General features: G+C 40.0%; 1 protein-coding gene across 23 annotated transcripts in view; it reads right to left on the bottom strand.

Moving 5' to 3' along the window:
- Magi1 (membrane associated guanylate kinase, WW and PDZ domain containing 1) overlaps window positions 1-21,027 on the bottom strand; it is a 602,777-nt gene that overhangs the window by 83,639 nt on the left and 498,111 nt on the right. For 12 of the 23 annotated variants that reach the window (XM_050160299.1, XM_050160292.1, XM_050160290.1 and 9 more), the window contains 2 exons: window positions 13,125-13,207; window positions 9,228-9,266 (listed from right to left, as the gene is read on the bottom strand). In XM_050160299.1, the coding sequence (XP_050016256.1) occupies window positions 9,228-9,266; window positions 13,125-13,207 (122 nt within the window). The remainder of the gene's footprint in view (window positions 1-9,227; window positions 9,267-13,124; window positions 13,208-21,027) is intronic. The other 11 variants (XM_050160291.1, XM_050160289.1, XM_050160298.1 and 8 more) reach the window with 2 other exon arrangements.

The raw sequence follows: 21,027 nt of genomic DNA on the forward strand, positions 1-21,027 counted from the left end.
TATATAACATTAATCCACTTAGATATTTATCTGGTAAAAATCTCTCGCATCCTATGGGCTTCCTCTTCACCCAGTTGATTCATTCTTTAGTTTTCTAAAGTCTTATTTGTCAGCTGTTGATCTTTTGGGTGGGGGGCAAACAGAGTCTGATTCAGTAAGTCCTTTCTCACCCTTTTATTATGTAGGGGTACTCCCCATGTTTCTTCTAGCAGTTTCCTTGTTTCTGGTTAAGGCTTTGATCCATTTGGAGTCAGTTTTTCTGCAAGGTGATAGGTACAGTTTTAATTTAATCTTCTGCATGTGTGTGTCCAGTTTTCCAAGCATCATTTGTTGAAATTCTTTATTCTCCAGCTTATGTTTGGTAATCTTGTCAATTATTAAATGATTGGAGTTGTGTGTCTGGGTCTTCAATTTGTTTCATGGATCTACATGTCTGTTTTAGTGCCAATACTATATGCTTTTATTGCCATGATTTGCAATATATCTTAAGAAATGGTATGGTAATCCATCCAGCATTTTTCTTTTTGCTCAGGATTGTTTTGGCTATTTGAGATCTGTTGGGGTAGTACCACATGAATTTTAAATTTTTTATTTCTATTTCTATGAAGAATGAGATGAGGATTTTCATGGGGATTATACTGAACCTGTAAACAGCTTTTGGTATAAGTATTACGTTCACAATATTAATTCTGCCAATTCATGAGCATGGACTGTCTATCCATTTTCTAGTGTTTATCTCTTTCTTTAGAAGTTTTTACTGTAGAGGTCTTTTACTTCTGTGGTTAGGATTATTCCTAGAGACTTTGTTTTCTTTGAGGATATGGCAGATGGGATGTAGGTATATAGAAAAGTTACTTATTTATGCAAATCGATTCTATATCTTCTCCTACTGCTGAATTTGTTTATCATTTCTGGAAGTTTTCAGGCAGAATTTGGGGAATCTTGAATGTGCAGTGTCATAGCATCTACATACATATGCAATGTCATCCTATCTACAAAGAGGTGTAGACAGACTTCTTTACCTATTTGTATACCTTAGTTTCCTTTTCTTGTCCTATGACTTCAGCTAGTACCTCAAGCTCAATAAAAATGTGTGAAGATAGTGTTTTGTTGCTGACATCAGTGAAACTGATCCAAGATTACCTGCGGGTGTCTCATACATAGCTTTTATTATATTAAGGCACAGTCCCTCTAGTCTCACATTCTCTAAAACTTTTATTATGAATGAATGTAGAATTTTGCCAAAGGCCTTTTCTTTATCTATTGAGATTATCATACGATTTTTGTCTTTAAGTCCATCTATGTAGTTTATCATATTTATTGACCGTTGTATGTTCAATGCTCTATGCATTTCAGGGATAAAGCAAACTTGGTTATGGTGTATAATCTTTTGGATGTATGTCTGTATTTTATTTGCAAGTATTATATTGAGCATTCTTGAATCTATATTCAGAGATACTGGCCTGTCCTTTTATTTATTTATTTTTTGGTTGTGTCTTTATCTGGAGCACTGCTGACTCTGGAAGTGCTCCTTCTGTTTCTTTTTTTTTTTTCTTTTCTCTTTTTTATTGTAGTAGCTTAAGAAGGCTTGGCTGTAGATCTTCCGTGGATTAATGGAAGAATTCTGTGATTTCACTTGGCCTTGAAAGCTTTTTATTAGTATATCAAGTTCCTCATTTGCTATACTTCTCTGTGGGTTGTTGATTTCTTCTTGATTTAATCTTGGTGGTTTGGCTGGATCTAGAAATTAATTTCTTTTACATTGTGCAGCTTAACAAAGTGTAGGTTTTTAATGTATTCTCCTGTAATATTGTGAACTTCTTGGTGTCTTTTGTAATGCTTTTCCTATTTGTTTCTGAATCTTTTAATTTGGGTCCTCTCTGCTCTTTTTTTTTGGCGAGTTTGCCAATTGTCTGTCAATTTTATTTATCTTCTCAAAAAAACAGCTCTTAGATTTGTAAATTTTTTGTAGTGTTTCTCTTTCATTAATTTTTGCTCTGATTTTCTTTTTTTCTTTCTTTCTTTCTTTTTTTTTTTTTTTTTGTTGCTGATGACTGGTGTGATAGCTATTCTTGGTTGTCAACTTTGACTGTATCTGGAGTAAACTACAATCCGGAAATGGAGCGCACACCTGTGAGAGATTTAACTTGGTTCGAAGCAGGCGAATCCAATTCTCTAGTCTGAATCAAAAGATACACCTTTGATTCAGAGCTTGGGGTGAAAAGACACATTCTTTTGATGATCTGATCTTGAGGCAAGAAGACACACCTTTAACCTGGGCCACACCTTCTGCTGGAAGCCTATATAAGGACATGAAAGAAGATGGAAGAAGAAAGCTATTGCTATTTGCCTGCTTGCCCACACCCTGCTAGGACATCCACTCCTTCACTGGCATTAGAGCCTACTTCTTTGGGATTCCAGCATATTCAGAAGACCAGCTGAACCACTCAGCCTAGTGGGACTGAACAACTACTAAATTTTTGGACTTTCCATTCACAGCCAGCCATTATTGGATTAGCTGGACTGCAGCTGTAAGTCATTCCAATAAATTACACATATATAATATATTCATTTCATTATACATAAGTGTGTACACACACACACACGTATATGAGAGAGAGAGAGAGAGAGAGAGAGAGAGAGAGAGAGAGAGAGAGAGAGAGAGAGAGAGAGATTCATTTCATAAGTTCCGTGACTCTAGAGAACCCTGACTAATAACACAACTGGGTTTGATTTGATTTGCTTTTGTGGTTTCCAAATTTTTGAGTTACTTTGTTAAGCCATTTATTTGTGCTCTTTTTCTTTCTTCTTTTTGATTTTCTTCTTTTGTTTTGTTTATGAAGACAGGATTTCTCTGTATAGTCCTGGCTGTCCTGAAACTCACTGTGTAGACTTGAACTCACAGAGATCTGCATCCCTCTGCCTACTGAGTGCTGGGATTAAAGGTGTGTGCCACCATTGCCTTGCCCCTCTTTTTTATTTTTTATTGTTTTATTACTTTAAAAATAATACCAATCAAAATTCCTACTTCCTCTCTTCCTTCCACTTCCCTCCCGCTCTCCCCCACACTCTTCTTCCCCCACCCTGCTCCAGTCCTAAGAGAGGGCAAGGCACCCTGCCTTGTGGGAAGTCCAAAGTTCTCCCCACTAAATCCAGGATGAGCAAGGTATGCATCCAAAGAGAATTGAGTCCCCAAAAGCCAGTACATGCAGTAGAGACAAATCCCAGTGCCATTGTCATTGGCCCCTCAGTCTGCCCCAACTGTCAACCACATTCAGAGTGCCCAGTTAGATCCCATGATTATTTATTCCCAGTCCAGCTGGAGTTGGTGAGCTCCCATTAGCTCAGACACACTGTCTTAGTGGGTGAACCCCTCGTGGTTTTGACTGCCTTGCTCATATTCTCATTTTAAATGTAGGAACTAGGAGCTAAAGATTTCCCTACTAGTACTGCTTTCAATGTGTCCCAGAGGTTTTGTTGTGTTTTCATTTCCATTTAGTTGAAGAAAAATTGTATTTCTTTGTTTTCTTCTTTGACCCAATAATGCTTCAGAAATAAGTTGTTTAGTTTCTATGAATTTTTATATTTACTAGAGATTTGTTTGTTGTCCATTTTAAAGTTTTATCTTGAGATCAGATGCAATACATGGAGTGATTTCAATCTTTTTTGGTTTGTAAAAATTTTTTTTTGTGTCTTGGGATGTGGTATGTTTTAGAAATGCTTCCATATGTTGCAGAATAAATCTGAATTCTTTGGTGTTTGAGAGGAGTATTCTGTAGATAAGTATCTACATATAATTAAGTCCATTTGGTGTTAATTAATCGGTCCAATTAATTCCGGTGTTTCTCCATTTATACTTTTGTCTGGATGACCCATCTAGTAGAGAAACTGGGTATTGAAATCACCTACTATTACTAGATGGATTCTAATCAGTGTCTTTAAACAAGCAGTGTCATTTTTTTTTTCATGAAATTTGGTGACCATAATTTGGAGCATATATCTTTAGGATTTTAATGTCTTCTTGGTTAACTGTTAGCTCGATTAGGACGAAGTGTCTCCATTTCTTTGATTATTTTTACTTTCAAGTTTGAGTGTCTTGTGTCAGATGCTAGTGCAGAGACATCTGATTGCTTCCTGCTCCCATCTGATTAGAGCACTTTGGTGTCTATCTTTAAAGTTAAGATGTATTCCTCGTGGAGAACCGATTTTCTGTCTTGCTCCATTCATTCATGTTGTCTTTTGCTTGGAGAATCGAGGCCACTGACATTTAAAGTTATCAGCTGAAATGTACGTTAACTGCAGTTGTCCTGTTGTTGATTTTGGGTGGTGGTGTGTTCTCCGTGGTGCTCTGTGCTTTAATAATTATGGCTTCCTATGTCTTCCCACAGTGTCTCTGTTATGCTTAGTCCTTTGTTCATTAGAAAAAAAAAATTTCCTGTTTCTTCTTTAGGCTTAAATTGTTGGTTGTAAACTTTTAAAATAATTGTTTATATAACAGAAGGCTTTTCTTTCAACTTCAATTACAGAGGGTAGTTTTGTTGGGTATATTATTGCAGGCTAGCAATAACAGACATTTAGGGCTTGGAATGCATTGCTCCAGGCTCTTCTGGCTTTCAGAGTTTCAGAGGCCTGCAAAATCTGCTGTTACTCTGTTAACTTTCCATTTATATATGACTTGTATTTTTTCTCTTGGAACTCTTAGTACACTTTTTTTGTTATGTCCACTTAGTGTTTTAATTATGATATGTTGGGGATTTTCAAATATTGACAGTTTTGTCAGCAAAGGGTTCTTACATTTTACGAACAGTCAGAGTGTAGTGGAGTCATGAACATGTACACAAGCCCTTGCAAACTAATTACTTGAAGTTCATGTTCTGTTCAAATTTGGCTGCACATCAAGAGACACTGATTTTATGGCATTTGCCACACAGGTTATGCCTGCATACAAAGGACACTCCCCACTTCTTTTTAAAAAGCACTTAGTAGATTTTAAGATGTCTCTGAGTTTAGGAGACAATATCATTAAAACACATGATATAACATAGTCCTTGTTTGTAATTTCCGATTTTTAAGACCAAAGTCAATCAAATGCCTGGGAACCAGTCTCCTTACAAAGCTGGAAATTACCTGGGGGCTGGAGAGATGGCTCAGTGGTTAAGAGCACTGACTGCTCTTCCAGAGGACTCGAGTTCAATTCCTAGCACCCACATGGCAGCTCACAACTGTCTGAAAATGCATTTCCACGAGATCTGACACTTTCACACCAATGCACATAAAATAAAAGTTAAATAAATAAAAAAAGCTGGAAATTACCATTTCAATAAAAACGAAGCAGGGAAACATTTTCAAGGAGTTGAGAAATTAAAGGTTAAAAAATGCAAATGTCTGCAGGGTCTGGGGTAGAAGAATGGAGGGGAGTGATAGACAGTGCTATCAGCCATTAAACCAGACCTGAAAGTCAGATACTTGATACGATTAACATCAAAAAAAATGGTAGAGATATGCCCTTGATTGTATTTGGCAAACATTAACAGAACCACGACCATTTGCCTGTGGATATGTTAGATACCAGGAACACAGGGGACGTGAACACATCAGTACTGGGCTTTGGTGGAGGTACAAAGAAGATACAAGAAACCAGCCCTGACTTGACTCCTGTATCGTTAGCAACTTAACATCCTAGAGTTGAGAAATTCAGCCAGTCAGTTAGCTTTTCTGAGCAAGGGGGCCTGGGGTCAAGTTTGATTAGCAAGCACTCTGTGTACTTACACACATACACAAGCACACACACATTAAACATTTCTAAAACAGATAAACCAATTCTATAAATTTTTGAATTTTTTAAGCTAAAACTTAGTTTGAAATGAAAAGACGGATTTCTCACTTCCAATGTGGTAATTAACTTAATAACAGGAATTAGTCTCCTAATGCTTAAAATAGAAATAGGTCATCAATTAAAAAAAAAGCGGGGGGGGGGGGAGGGGGGAGAACTGTTTGTCTTAGAATTTGCCATTTAGTTCTGGAAAATGAAAAAGGTCAGAAAATATTTAACAGAGAAACTGATTCCATTATGTCTTAGGCAAACATTCCTGAAGACACACTGCCTATGCCTACAGATGAGTGACAGACAGGCAAGACTCTTCAGCCTGCTATGGGGATTAGAGAGAGCTGAGATCCTTTAAACATCGCTCAGATCTGGGATTGTAATTTAGGGTCCACATTGGCTCTGTGGCCCTGTGGACTCTGCTTGGTTAATAAACATCTCTGAACATACCTTTCCCTGGCTCACCTGAACGAAGATGCTTGTAAAATGCAGACAAAGCACACAGCCCATAGCCAGGGCCTGGCAGTAACGCACAGAAGAGCTAGGATGGTTGTCTACCCTTGTGTGCTTGCTTTTCCACCCTCGGAGCAAATGTTGATTAGCAAATGTTCTGTATGTGGGAAAGCTGTCAGAGGGCTTTTTTTCTTTAAGTCTCTATTTTCCCTAATTGGTTTTACTACCTGAATACCTCCCTTCTAGATCAAAGGAAGGTTCTGTGGGTGTTTGTTTTTTAATTCTAAAGACACATTTATAATACTGTGACAGAATCTGCAAACCCAATGCATAATGGAGCTACTAACCCAGCTCACATAATAGAGTTCAGAAACAACTCTATAATCAAGTGACCCGTATCCAATACCCATAGTGACTGCCTATGCCCCCCCAGAGGCAGGCTAGAGATTCCTTTTGGCATATGGACTCATACTGTTCACTGAAAACCTGAGAGGTACTTTTGTGAAAAAAAAAAAAAGATTACATTTATTAATAAAATGGACAGTGAAGTTGTCAACAGAATCTGAACTAAATGCAGTGGGGCAAACATTGAGTGTGCACACTACTCTTACACAACGGAAGTGTGCAAACAAAAATCAGGTGGCATGCATATACTACTCATGAGAACATATTTGATATGTGGGTGACTGCTTTGGAATGGAACACATTCAATTCATCTTTGATGAAGGGAAAAGTATTGTAAGAAGGTATTGGTCAGCCCCGTAAGAGGGCCAGGTAATAGAGAAAGCCTCAGTACAGCACCAACATGTGCTGATCACCAAAACAAGTTCTCAGAAGTCTCCTCAGAAGCATGGAGGGAGCTCTCCTTTCAATTTGATTTGCAAATGTATGTGCGTGTGTGCATGTACATGTTCATGCATGTGAAGGTGTGTGTGGCCATTATGGGGAGGCTCATGCTACTGTGAGCATGGAGCAGGCAGAGGACTGGGTTTCTTCCCTCCACCTTTATGTGGATTCCAGAGACTGAACTCTGTGAGACTTCTGCAGTAAGTTATGAGCCATTCTCCAGCCACAACCATGTTCCGTGAGACAGGGATCTCTCATCCATTTGGAACTCGCCAGTTAGGCTAGGCCGGCTGGCCAGCAAGTCCCACCTACCTCTATCCTCAGCACTGGGATTTTAAGTGTTAAGCTAACCTTTTTTAAAAAAACAAAGGTTAAAGGTCCCTGTGTTGCCAGACACACACATTACCAACTAAAGTATCACTCCAGCCCCTGACTTAGACATATTTAAAAGTGGAAAGGAAGAAGGTGAGCCAGGTTGACAACATGTCACAGAGTCAGTAAATAAGCCAGAAGAGCGAGTACATGTCAGGGAGTCAGTTCAGCAGGTAAGCAGTCTGCTTCATCCCAGAGATGGCGACAAAATATCTCCAAGAATCAGGTGGGGCCACATCATTAGAACACAAAGTGTCTTCAATGCTAAGGGCAAGTTCTAACAATACCACAGTTACAATGGGGAAATTACAAACCTCTTTCCTCAAATGCCAATACTCAAACTTCCTTAGAAGCAATGAAGCGTGTGCTACCACACACAGCTCTGTACGTTATCTCCACCAGCCACCTAGAACCACAGGTCGGTCACCCACATATTTTATTCAGGTGGTAGCACAGGCTGAAATTAGTTCAATAAATGGGCACTACTTCTGTCTTTTTCAATAACGCTACCTAATATTCGCAGTTGACAATTTTTAAAAATAGAACTGGTTTTGATTATATTATCACGCAGGGCAAACCTCAAGCCATTCCCATCACAACCACCACAGGATAGTTTACTAAGCAACTTAAAAATCAGGCCCTAGGTAGTTATCATCCTTTACTGATGTTTTCATTAGTTTTAAGAGAATATCTTCCAAATGTTGATAAAATGAAGCTAAATTTTATACTATAGCGCTAGTCAACCAATATTATATGTAGAGAAACCAAAAGCAAACGAGAGCAGTAATCAAAATAAAACACATTCGCATTACGAGGACTTAGGACAATTTAAAAATGCAAGCAGACTCAGTAATCTTGGGAGAGTCCTCTCACAACCATGTCAAATGATCTTCTAATTAAAACAGGTGTGGGCCACTTTTCAATCAGTCAAAACTTTCCCTTGCAATTTCCCTGAAAGTGCTTTCCCACTTCCTGCAGTCATGTTTCAGATGGACTGCAATTAACTTCAAAACTATTCAAGTCTCCATATTATCACTCCACAGGGAATATAATGCAATACAGTCCAAAGGCAAAGCAAAGAAACAGCACTAAACACACATGCAAATTACTCCTAACTATACCAGCCAGGGTGGTCAAGAGCTGAGTTACAGTGACAGTCTCCACAGGAAACGGCACAATAAACGGCGCACCTGCTGCTCTAGACACTGACTGCAGTGAGAGGGTCAGCGGTTCACAGCCCATGACTTCACAGCAATGCAGTTGTGAGACTCATCAGCGATGCAGCTCCTCACTGGAATTATTTTATTTCACATAGCTCACATAGCAACCAGTAAATTTGTCTCTTGAATTTTTGTTTTACTTGGCTTGTTTACATCATTCACAGAAACAACCTTGCACACTACACAAATAAAGCAATGAAGCACAGACAGATTACACGAAAGTTCGAGGGTCATGGCAAGCATCCCTTGTTTATTTCCCCCAATTCTGAATCCAAAGACCACTCGTGGCCAATTGATTCTCATTCTACACTTAATCTGCTCACACTGTTTCTTTGTAAACACCGGGTATTACACAGAACTCTGCTTGACGCCTGTCACTGAATACATTCACTGCCTTTCATGGGCAAGCAAGGCTGAAAATTGTAACTGGAGACGCACACACTCAAGGCACAGAGGGATTCAGCAGGTCACCACGTAGGCGAATCACGCGACAGCAGCAGGCAGGGCATTACCTAGTTCACTGTCCAGCTCCTCGGTGTGTACCCCTTCTTCTCCAAAGGAAGAGCAGGAATGAGACAGAAAAGAGAGAGACAAATTCAGACACCAGCACCAAGAGAGAAACTCCCTCAGAAAACAGCAGCAAACACCACTCTTGTGTCCTTACCTGAATTGTGGTTTGTTTCACTGGCTTGGCAACTAAACTCCTGACCTCAGTGTAAATCACAAAATGGTAAGAGCTGGTATTGGCAAAATAATTATACAGCTCATTTCCTCGCATGTCAAAATGTTATTTGATTGGTTGTAAAAGATGATAAATACCTTTTCGGCTCCCACGTCCTTAAGTGGGAAGTCACTTACTACAGACCTTCTCTGCAGCAAAGCGGTGAGACCTTTCAATATCGGTCCTTTAATCCTTTAATAATCCTCTCATCGCAGAAGCAATTACACTCACAATTAAAGCATTACTTAACTTAAAAGTAATATCGCTTGAAAAACAGACAGTGAGGTCAGAGTGAGAAAGGAGACTGTATAGCGTGCCTTTCAGCAGGGGCTGGGAAGATCAACTGTGTCATGGCGACATGGACCAGGGACGGGGTGCTTGAAGGTTACACTGCGGGCGACGAGGGCAGAGTTCACTCATTGCTTTTTGGTCTGTTTATTTGTACATAAGCTTTCTAAGTCAAGTGAAAGCGTGCTCAATTATTTCAGCCAGCAAAACAAGTCAAAATCCTTTCACTCTTGACCCCTTCTGGCTGTCAATAAAACAAGTGGATAACTACTGAGATAGAGAACACAGCACAGCAAACCAAAGTCATTCTGTTGCTAAAATCTCCCCAGCTACAGAGGGCAGGTGGTTGTTGCCTGCACTGGAAGGAGTTATATAAACCCAGAGCCAAGGGGTCCAAGCCTCTCTCCACAGTGTTATACGCTAGTGCTCAGAGCACTTCCTAGATCATCTTAGGTACTACCCATTTATCACCTAGTCCTAGCAGCCAGTTTGGCCTCAGGATCCCATCTCTGGGCCCTCGTGGAGTCTACGGACAGACTGCCAATGCCCATCTGGCATGAACAGTAAGTTTTGACTGACAGTCTTTTTTTTTTTTTTTTTTAAAAAAATAGGTTGTCAGATTTAAAAAAAATCATTTGCAAAAAACCCATTTAGATATTACATAATACTGTTTTGGGGGAGAGTTTGTCCATCCCCCCATCCGTGACTATGGGCCAGTCACTGAGCTAATGGCCTGTTAAATCAACACAGATACAATGACTCTTTTGGAAGAAGAGACATGTACAAAGCTAAAAAAAAAAGTCCAACTGAAATTAAGAGCATGCCTAATTCTCCAAGGTCATGGAAATAATGGCGACACAACGTGAAGGGTGTACGGATGTCAACAAAAATGCCTAGAATTGGAGCTCTGTGGGCGCTGAATGCTGTGCGGAGGCAGTGTGTGTCAGCATACACCTGCGGGGTTTACAATGGATGTGTCCTACGGAAGACCCTCAGCATCTGGGAACCGTGAAAATATGCCAAGGAGGAAGAACGAGGCATCTAGTTGTCAGGCAGAAACTCAGTGAGGCCTAGTGGGAGTGCAAAGCACAGGGCAGGATTGAGTGGAGCAAAGACAGCTGGAAAAGCAGACATACGCCTGGCAGTTACTGAGCGACCAGAGAGCCGTGATGGGGGACAGCAAGACATCGTCACACTGACACTGACAAACACTGCTGGGAGCAGCAGAAGGGAAACAGGGAGGTAGGAGACACGTGTGAACCGGCTGGGGATGGCACGGGCAGGGAAGAAAACAGCAAGTGGGTCCAGAAGTGTTAGGAAGCATGGGAAACGAGCTGACTCATGCATCAGAAAGGGACATGTAAGTGACAAGTCATTGGGATTCCTGAGTGTGTAGCCACTTGCTCTCAACTAACACAGGAACAACTAGCACAGGCTGGGGAAGGGTCAAGAGTTTGGTTCTAATTAGCCCGAGTCTGAAATCTCTCTGAGGCGGCCTGTTGGGGCAGTAACCAGGCAACTGAAAACACTGACCTGGCACTAAAGAAGCAAAGTCAAGCCTTCTAATGGTACTAGACAAAGATCAATGACCAAAGGGAATTAATATACTGTGGGTCCTCACTCATTTGAGAAAGGCGAGCGAAAGTGCAGCGACCTCAGACTATTTAAGGATGACGCTGCTATGTGCATTCTATGTGCAGGTGAAGCTGAGAGTCTAAAGCAATGCAGGCACAGCATGTGTAGGCCGTAGTCGTAACAGCAAACAGTAAGGCAGATCTGTGCACTTGTGTCAGAAAACACAAACTGGCGTGTCATAAGATTACATGTTTATGGTGTATGCAATACAGGTCATTCTAAATGAATAAAATATATGATCCTAATGTTGAAGAGGTAATTACCGAATGAATTGCACTTGGCATGGATGTATGCTTGTGTTAAAGAAAATGCTGGTAATGCAGAGCTGAAAATTTGCTAACAAAACCATTAATGCCTCTTAATGCATGTATTCCACAGCAATTTTTCTCACTAAAAGGTTTTGCAATCTTCTGTCATCTATGCAATCATAGTACTATGTATTCTCACACATTCTCATGTACTTATAATGGATACGAACCCTAAAGACCCTATGTGATAAAAATGGCTAACGTGCCTTCAGACTCATCTCTTGTCTAAGAGATCAAACTTGTTCTATCAAGTTGTACTAAAGTACATTCTAAAGCATGCACGTGAGGATCCTTGAAAATTGGTCACCTATGTAGTCTATTAAACAGAATCCTCAGACACTCAGACAGCCCTTATTCCCAGTGTATGAGAAACAGCCCTGACTATACCTGGTTCATTCCTTCTTCAGTTATGGAAACAAGGGACCAAAATAAAATAAGCACCTGCACTGTGCCTCTTAAATTATAAAAATACATATTTCTACTTGAACTTGTTCCAATAAACACAAACATGCAAATCTATATTTATTTTATATAATCTGCAGCTATAGGCAACAGGAAATTCTCAGAGTACAAGGCTTTTAACTGTATGATACTTCAAAACACTGGCTTGCATTTTCCAAATATTACATATATGTATATGCAACAATTTTGCACTTCAGAATAAATTAATACGGCTTTGTTATCTCAAAGGGAAAAATGTATTCTACAATTAATTATACTATAAATTCAAGTGCCAGAATTGTATAATGAGCAGCAAGACAAGCCGTTTGTCTTTTACTATGTCCCCAATAGAAAGTAATCTTGGTCAAACTTGGGTTAGATTCCAGTGCTAAAGAGGACATACTTGCTCTGCCTTATTTTTTTTCCCGATTTGGAAACTCTAAATAATCTTTTTCAATGGAAACTTGTATAGTCAGAAGGAACATTTGGGAGATTAAGAAGCAGCTTTAACACCTGCCTCTTGGAGGAACAGCCTTTCAAAAATTACATCTGTATTTTAAGCTACAAGGATATTCCCAACATGTCAAGATCTTCCCATTGCCCCCAAGAAACAAGAATTATGAAAAAAGGACCAAGAAAATTTCCTGATTTCTTCCCTGAAGGCTTTTATAACATAGGGTTAGGGTCTAGTACATTAGTATGTGTGGAAAATCAAACTATCTTTGGTTTCTTTATTCCTGGAGTTTCTCTAGAGTCTTTTCCAAGTTTGAGGCAGAGGATGTGTTTGCTTCTATTTCCAACAACTACACTGTAATGTACATGTTTTGAACTATTCTTTTGAAAGAATACTGTTTACGTCACTCTTGCATTCTAAACCACAGTGTGCTTCTTAAGAACTGAACAAACCCAAACCACTTCAGTGTTAAACACTGATTGACCTTCTGAGCACTCTTTAGACAATATGCACATGTAGTCAAACCCCCAACTTGCTGATCCTAAAACCTCTTAGTCCTTACCATCATCTTCACATTCTTCCAGAGGCTTCTGCTGCTTGTTCAGGCACCGAGGGTCTAACCATGATGTCGTCTTTGTGTTATGGCTGAGATCCAGAGACAAAAACAAGAAATTTATTTAAGAAGAGAGAATAACAACAAAGTATAAAGAGAGAGGAATCACAAACACTTGCGTATCTGCTCAGGAACCGATGAAAAGATACATTCCAACAGTATAGCCAAACCACTAGAGGGCTGGAGGTTGGAATGATAATAGCCTAGGGTGAATCTTAGAAGGACATTTCCCTTTCTAAGATATAATCAATGAATTATTGAAAGCTTAAAATAAAATACCAGCTTTCCTTTTGAAAAAGATACAAACAACAGGCTTTTCTTACAGTCTACTGCTCTCTAGACTTATGAATCAGTCTTCGCATTTGCCAAAGAATAAATTTTAATTTACTTTATATTTGCCTATAACTTTAATTTAAAATACTGGGATTCACAAACAAGGCTGCTATGCACCTATTCTATCATATAAGGCCTTTCCTGACAATGCAGAAGCCCTGGATCACACAGCACGTCAAACCCACTCATACGATCCCTCTCCACCACATCCTAACTTAAGTACTCATTTATCAGTGTGGGGGCACATTCGTGCCACGGGATAGGTGGAGGCCTGAGTGTGGGGGCACATTCGTGCCACGGGATAGGTGGAGGCCTGAGGACAGCTTGCAGGAGTCAGTTTCCTCTTCCATTGTCAGGGTCCCAAGTTCTGAATTCAGTTGTCATTTTGGGGGGGAAACACCCTGACTGGGAAATCACCTTGCTGGTCCTTAACTTGTGCTTTAGAGAGAGCAAAGGCAACCCATATTATCTACTACAAGTAGAATCAGGCTGTTAAGAAAAAAAGAGAGAAAGAGTAACAGAAATGGTGTCCAAATGCCTTCTGGAAAGTATGTGCCAACCCTAGAGAAAAGGTCTCAGCTGTGACTGGGGCCCTTTGGAGATCTGAAATATCCCAAGGGCATTGCGATGGAAATGTCGCAGGCAAAGTGGGTAGAAGATGCCTTTGTGCTTCCCTGAGCTGATCAAGGCACTGGAGGTCAAAGTTCTGCTTGAGTCTGATTCACTGAGCAACTAAGTGGGTGAGATGGGAACCCCAAGTTCAAGAGTTCTGGCTCACAACTGGCAACGAAAACAAGAAATGAAGAGAGAGAGAGAAAAAAAAAAAAAGCATTTGAAGTTTTGGCATGAATCCTCTTTTATCCCAAGTTTAAAGTTCAGGCTATCAGTATTAGAAAGGACTGGGATTTTAGACTCAAATCTTACTAACTGTTGAAGAGAAAAGTGTGCCATTTCAGCCATGTCAATAACAACAAATGTAAACTAATACAGCAGTTGCCATCATCACTCCGTCTTGCAGGGCCACTTGCAGTCATGAGAACTTCATTTCATATGTTAGTTTATTTAGTTCTCATAATAACCCTGTGGGGAAAGTAAGGAGCAGCAAAGTTACTATCCCCATTTTACAGAAGAGAAAAATGGGGATACAAGATGAACTCTGCCAAAGGGCACTGCGGACACACGGCAGAGATGGACCTGAAACCCACGGAGCTGCACAGTTGACTCTGAGGTCCGCACTCATCCACACAAAGATGCAGCTGCACTACACTGGTCACTGCGGGGAGACAGGAGTGTGCACCACTTCAGAAACAATCTTTGTCTTAGTTATGTTCTTAGGCTGTGACAAAACATCGTGACCAAAAACAATTAGGGGAAGAAAGGGTTTATTTCATCTTACAGCTTGTAGTCCACTATCCAGGGAAGTCGGCGCAGGGGCTTGGTGCAGTTACTGATGCAGAGGCCATGGAGCAGGGCTACTGCTTACCGGCCTGCTCAGTTTGCTTTCTTAAATAACCCAGGACAAGCTGCTCAGGGGTACTACCACCTCCCTGGGCTGACCACAACAATCACTAACCAAGAAAATGCTCCATATGCTTGCCTACAGGCAATTTTATGGGGACATTTTTCTCAATTGAGTTTCTTTTTACCGAATATGTCTAGGTTTGTGTCACATTGACAGAAACCAATAGGACAACTAATCCCTTGTTGACAAATAAACATGTAATTTATCCATAGTCTTTCTTTCTTATTCATTCCCAAGACCTTATATTAACGTCAATGCCACATAATATCACATATAAAACATTCCAACGTTTAAAAATTCCAGTCTTTAAAAGCTCATTTTCTTTAAAATATTCAAAGCCATTTTCAAGGTTCAAGTTCTCTCCAAATTATCCAAACTCTCTCAACTGTGAATGCCTATAAAAAGTAAGCTACATACTTATTTCAAACAAGGAAGAGTCAAAGCCCAGTTACCATCGGATTAAAGCAAAAGCAAACTCTAATACTATAAATTAGTATTTATAGTATTCAGTGTTCAATGTTTGGGACTCAAAATCTTCTGGGCCTCACACTGGCTTAATAAGGAACTCCACCTCTCCGGTTCTAGCATGCAGAACCCACACAGTACATACATCTCACAGGCTCACACCAGCTTGGCTCTACAGCTAGTGCCCTCCCTGGTGACTGTTCCATAGTTCTGGAACTGGGGTTTCCGGAATGCTGGGAGACAACTAAGGAGGCACCCTTCAGGAACTCTGACTCTGCCACATGATGCCAAGTCCCAGTTTCTCTCCCTGACCCCTTAAATCCTGGGGCTTCTACTACAACTGAGGCTACACCATCACCAGTGGCCTCTCCTGTCTTCCCACAGTGCCAAATCTCAGCGGCTCTCCAGGACCATGTCACACCTTCAAGCCACCAGGGAGACTCTTACACTTTACCAAATTCAACCACCATCTGAGGTATAGTCTTGGCCTTCTCTGAATGACAGCTTCTTTGTGCTGACCCCGAGGAAATACTTCCAGACTTCTGATCCTCAATGACGCTGGCCTCTTCCTAAACACCACTAATTTCTCAGCTCCAGAAATAATTAACCCATTAAAGCAAAGGCTTCACTTTGGGAGTGCTGGTCTCTTGTTAATTACAGTCAATTCTTCAGCCCTAGCAGACCAGGACCATAGGATTTTTATTGAAATTATCAAAAGGCCACAACAGAATCTATAAGGGACGCTCAAGACTAACTTCTAAGATTTTACAAGTTAGGCTTCCATCATCACAACAAAACTCAGCATTCATATATCCCAACGTTCATATATCCAACATTCACATATCCCAACATTCATATAGCCAACATGCATATATACAACATTCATATAGCCAACATGCATATATACAACATTCATATAGCCAACATCCATTTATCCCAACATTCATATAGCCAACATCCATTTATCCCAACATTCATATAGCCAACATGCATATATACAACATTCATATAGCCAACATGCATATATACAACATTCATATAGCCAACATGCATATATACAACATTCATATAGCCAACATCCATTTATCCCAACATTCATATAGCCAACATCCATTTATCCCAACATTCATATAGCCAACATGCATATATACAACATTCATATAGCCAACATCCATTTATCCCAACATTTATATATCCAACATGCATATAGCCAACATTCATACATTCCAAGCTCCCACAAAACAGCCAACTGAGCTCTGAGTACTCAATAGCTTTTCCAGTCCAAAGTTCTCAAGTCCTTTCATAATCCTTTCTGTCTGTCACACCAATGTCTCACACCTGGTTCTAATTTATGTCTCAGTTACCTAAAACACCACGAATAAAAGAGATTTGAGGGAAGAAAGGGTTTATTTCCTCTTATAGCTTCAGAGCAGGAACTCAAGGCAGGAACCCATACGAAGGTCATGGAGGGATGCTGCATACTTCCAAATATGTCTAGGTTTGTGACAAGCTGACAAAAACCATCAGGCACAACTTTTTAGTTTGAAATAACTACAGAACCTCATGTCACCACAAGAAGAAACAGCTAGAAAGATTACACCTTTCCCTAGACACCATCAAAGGCAACAAGCTGGGCACTGGGACAGTTAGGACGCGTGTTTATTATGAATATAGTAATTTTAAAATTCCTTCTTGTGTTATTAAGATTACATGTGTGTGTTTGTCTGTCCGTCCCCCACCCCGTATTTTTTTTTTTTAAAGACAGGATCTCACAATGCAGGTTGGTCTCAAACTCGACAGTCTCCTTAGAGCTGGGTCTTCCGGGGTACAGCATGTTGGCTATTGGATTTGTTCATTAGTCGGTTAATATGGCATACTATTCCAATTAAATTTTCTTTTTCTTTTCCTTTTTTTATTTGTAATGTCCTTGAGTTTTTTGTTCCTTTTGTTTTTCAGTAGTAGGGTTTGAACCTGTGCTGTAGGCATACATGGCAAGCCTTCTTTTGTATCCTTCATAGGGTAACACTGCCATAAAAACATTGTGTAGAAATGGTGCTCATTCTTCTACAACAGAATTCTCCATGTAAAATCTTATTTTCTCCAGGAGTTTGAAACTATAAACTTACTTTCCTAAAAGTTAAGGGCTCCTTAAAAGATCCCATGTCATACTAGAGCTACAGGCTATGTCTCTGGAAACACTGGTCCGACTGATGTGGTTTATTAAATGTGTATATATACACCCGTGGCCACATTCTCTTAGTAGCTTCTGGCATCTTCAGGACTAGTGATGATTCCCAGCTTGATTAACAGTGGCAAATTTCCATCTTTCATTCTTTGTCTTATAGATGCTCTTCAGGTCTATTAAACCTTTGCAGAATTAGCCATCCTAGGCATTTGCTTCAGGGTTCAGTTCCAGTGACTGCTGTTCTTTACTCTCCCTGTGATCTGCTCTATAGTCTATGCATGTTGGGTGTGTGTGCATGTGTGCTGAGATTTATTATTTTTAGTTTACATGTTTAAGTGTTTGCCTTCATGCACATGCACCACATACATGCAGTTATCTGTCGAAGTCATCAGATGACGCCAGACCCTGAAATGGAGTCACAAACTTTATGAGACACCATGTGGATGCTGGGAATGGAATCAGGTCCTCTGCAAGGACAGCCAGGGTCCTTAGCTGTTAAGGCATCCCTGACTTTGAGTTTGACTTACTCTTCTTTTTCTAGGTTCTTGAAATAAAAGCTGAGACTACAGACCAGAGCCTTCTCTTTTTTATAAATGTGCTCAATACTACACATCTACCTTTGTCATTCACTGGGTTTCGTTCTGCTCTGATAGGCAATATTTTCATTTAATTTATTTTTTTCCTCAGGCTGAGCACTAAGGAGACTAAGGCAAGAAGATTACAAGTTTGAGGTCAGGATATTACAGAGAAAGAATTGGCCACAAAATTGTACGAAAGCAAATAATTTCTTTTGTGAATACTGTTTTGAATTATTGGTTCTTTTTCTTTCTAAAGAAGTCTAGTGCTTATTTGTGAAATGTTTGGGTTTTTTTCTTGCTTCCTTAGCATATACTATGATGTTTAGTCTTTTGTGATTAATATTTTTATTTATATGTTTTCCCTATATATTTTTATGTTCAGCATACCTCAGCTGTTACATCTGAAATAAGTTTTGTTGCATTCAATTAATTTCATGTAGTTACTTATAATTGGGGGCTAGAGAGATGGCTCAACAGTTAAGAGCACTGGCTGCTCTTCTAAAGGTCCTGAGTTCAATTCCCAGCATCCACATGGTGGCTCACAACCATCTGTAATGAGACCTGGTGCCCTCTTGAGGGAGCAACCTGGTCAACCATCCTCATCAACTTAGACCATAACACCCAATATGGACAAGTTCAACAGACCCGCCATATACGGGCTGCCCATACACGCTTCAGCACTGCCAGGGCATAAATCTCATTTCAGTTACTTATAAATCACTGACCATGTTCTTGCTTCCCAACTCTTTTTCCAGCTTCCCTGTGGGCTACTAGACTTGAGAAATCCTTTCTCTTTATCTGCACTACTGTTGATTGCTATTGAGTTTTTGCTTTGGGTATGTGAGGGTTTCTGTAACTGTGGTCAAACACCATGACCAAAGCAACTGGGGCAAGAAAGGTTTTACTTCTCCCACAGTTCCATGTAATAGTTCATCATCAAAAGCAGTGAGGACAGGAGCTCAAGCAGAGCAGGAACCTGGAGACAGGAGCTGATGCAGAGGCTTCTTACTGGCTTGCTCCTCATGGCTAGATCAGTCTGCTTTCTTATACAACCCTGGCCCAGAGGTGGCTCCACATACAGTGGGTGGAGCTCTTCCATAAATCACTAATTAATAAACCAACCTACAGGAGCTGGAATGATGGCTCTGTGGTTAAGAGCACTGGCTGCTCTTCCAGAGGACCTGAGTTCAATTCCCTGCAACTACATGATGGCTTACAACCCCCTCTATGGCATCTGATGTCCTCTTCTGGCATATAGGCATACCTGCAGATAGAGCACTCATAGCTAAAAAGACAAGTAATTAAAATTTTATGAAAATGAAAATGACCAGCAGGCTTGCCTACAGCCTGAATCTTATGGAGAAAATTTCTTAACTGGGACTCCCTCATCTCTGATGATTCCAGGTTGTGCGAAGTTGACATAAAACTAACCAGTACAGGGTATTAATGTAACTATTAAGATATCATATCTTATTACATTTAGGAAGTACTTCACATATATTTATAACTTATTAAATTTATATATTCCTTCATATGTGTGTGTTATACAAGCTACTGGTGTTACCATTTTCCCTGTTCAATTAAAATATAAAACCTTAGCTACACTTATTTTTTTTATTTATAATTAGTTTACTGCTTTTTTATAAATTTGTAAGGAAAAAGTATTAAACTTTTTTATTTCAATTCTCTAAATTAATTAAGAAAAATCAAGAGTTAAAGACAAGTTTCTCTTATTAATATTTTTGCTTTTTCTACTAAGGCTTCTTCATGGAGAGTAGCCCCACTGATGGCTACCTTTCCTCGTTCATCTAAGATTACCCTCACCCGAAAGGGGCTTTAAGTCACTGAGTTATTTCCCCTCTCTCTTCTAGCCTGGTGGTTCTCAGCCTTCCTAACACTGCGACCTGACATGTTGATGTTAGAAACGTGATGCGGGTGTGTGTGTGTGTGTGTGTGTGTGTGTGTGTGTGTGTGTGTGTGTGTTGTGACTCACATGTTATAGTGTCTTTCATCAGTTGTTATATTCATATATTTAAGGTGCCATTTCTCCTATTCAAGATTTTTATGCTCAGTTATAATGGTTTGAATGGGAAACCTCACCATAGGCTCATGTTTGAACACTTGGTCTCCAACTGGTGGTTTTGTTTTGGGAAGTTTTAGGATGTGGGGCCTTGCTGGAGGAAGGCGGCAGGAAGAGGGGGCTGGGGAGCTTTGCAGGTTTATTGCCTAGTGCCACTTCTAGCTCACTTTCTATGCTTCCTATCCTGCTCTGGCCACCTGCCTTCCTGCCATTACAGATTCTCCCTCAGCAACTGTAAACAGAAATAGACTCTTCCATTAATTGCTCTTGGTTGTGGTGCTTTCCTACAGCAATAGAAAAGTAGCTTGACTAAGATGTGCATTGTTTAATATATTTATTCAGTTTGATTTCACCCGTTTCTTCAATCTTGCTAAATTTGGGAGATTTTGAAATATTAACTCTTCATTATTTCCTTGCCCATTCATTGTCTTTTCCTAAAGCTTTGCTCACCAGTGCTACATGGTTGTAAGTGGTGCCAAGGCTCCCAGAAGTCTGTTCCTTTACTTCTCTCCCACGTTTGGTGTGTTGTATGGATCAGGCAGTCTCTGTTTTCCACCTCCACATTCAGCCCCTGTCTTCTCTGGCTCTCATTCTGATGCTGACGGTGAGGGCTGCTGAACCCATCTAGTGGGCTTTTTTATTTGACTGTTGCACTTTTTTTTTAAGTTCAAGTTATATATATCTATATA

Source organism: Alexandromys fortis, unplaced genomic scaffold (assembly GCF_014885135.2).
Source record: "Alexandromys fortis isolate MF-2015 unplaced genomic scaffold, M_Fortis_MF-2015_v1.1 scaffold_111, whole genome shotgun sequence".
Classification (NCBI taxonomy): domain Eukaryota; kingdom Metazoa; phylum Chordata; class Mammalia; order Rodentia; family Cricetidae; genus Alexandromys; species Alexandromys fortis.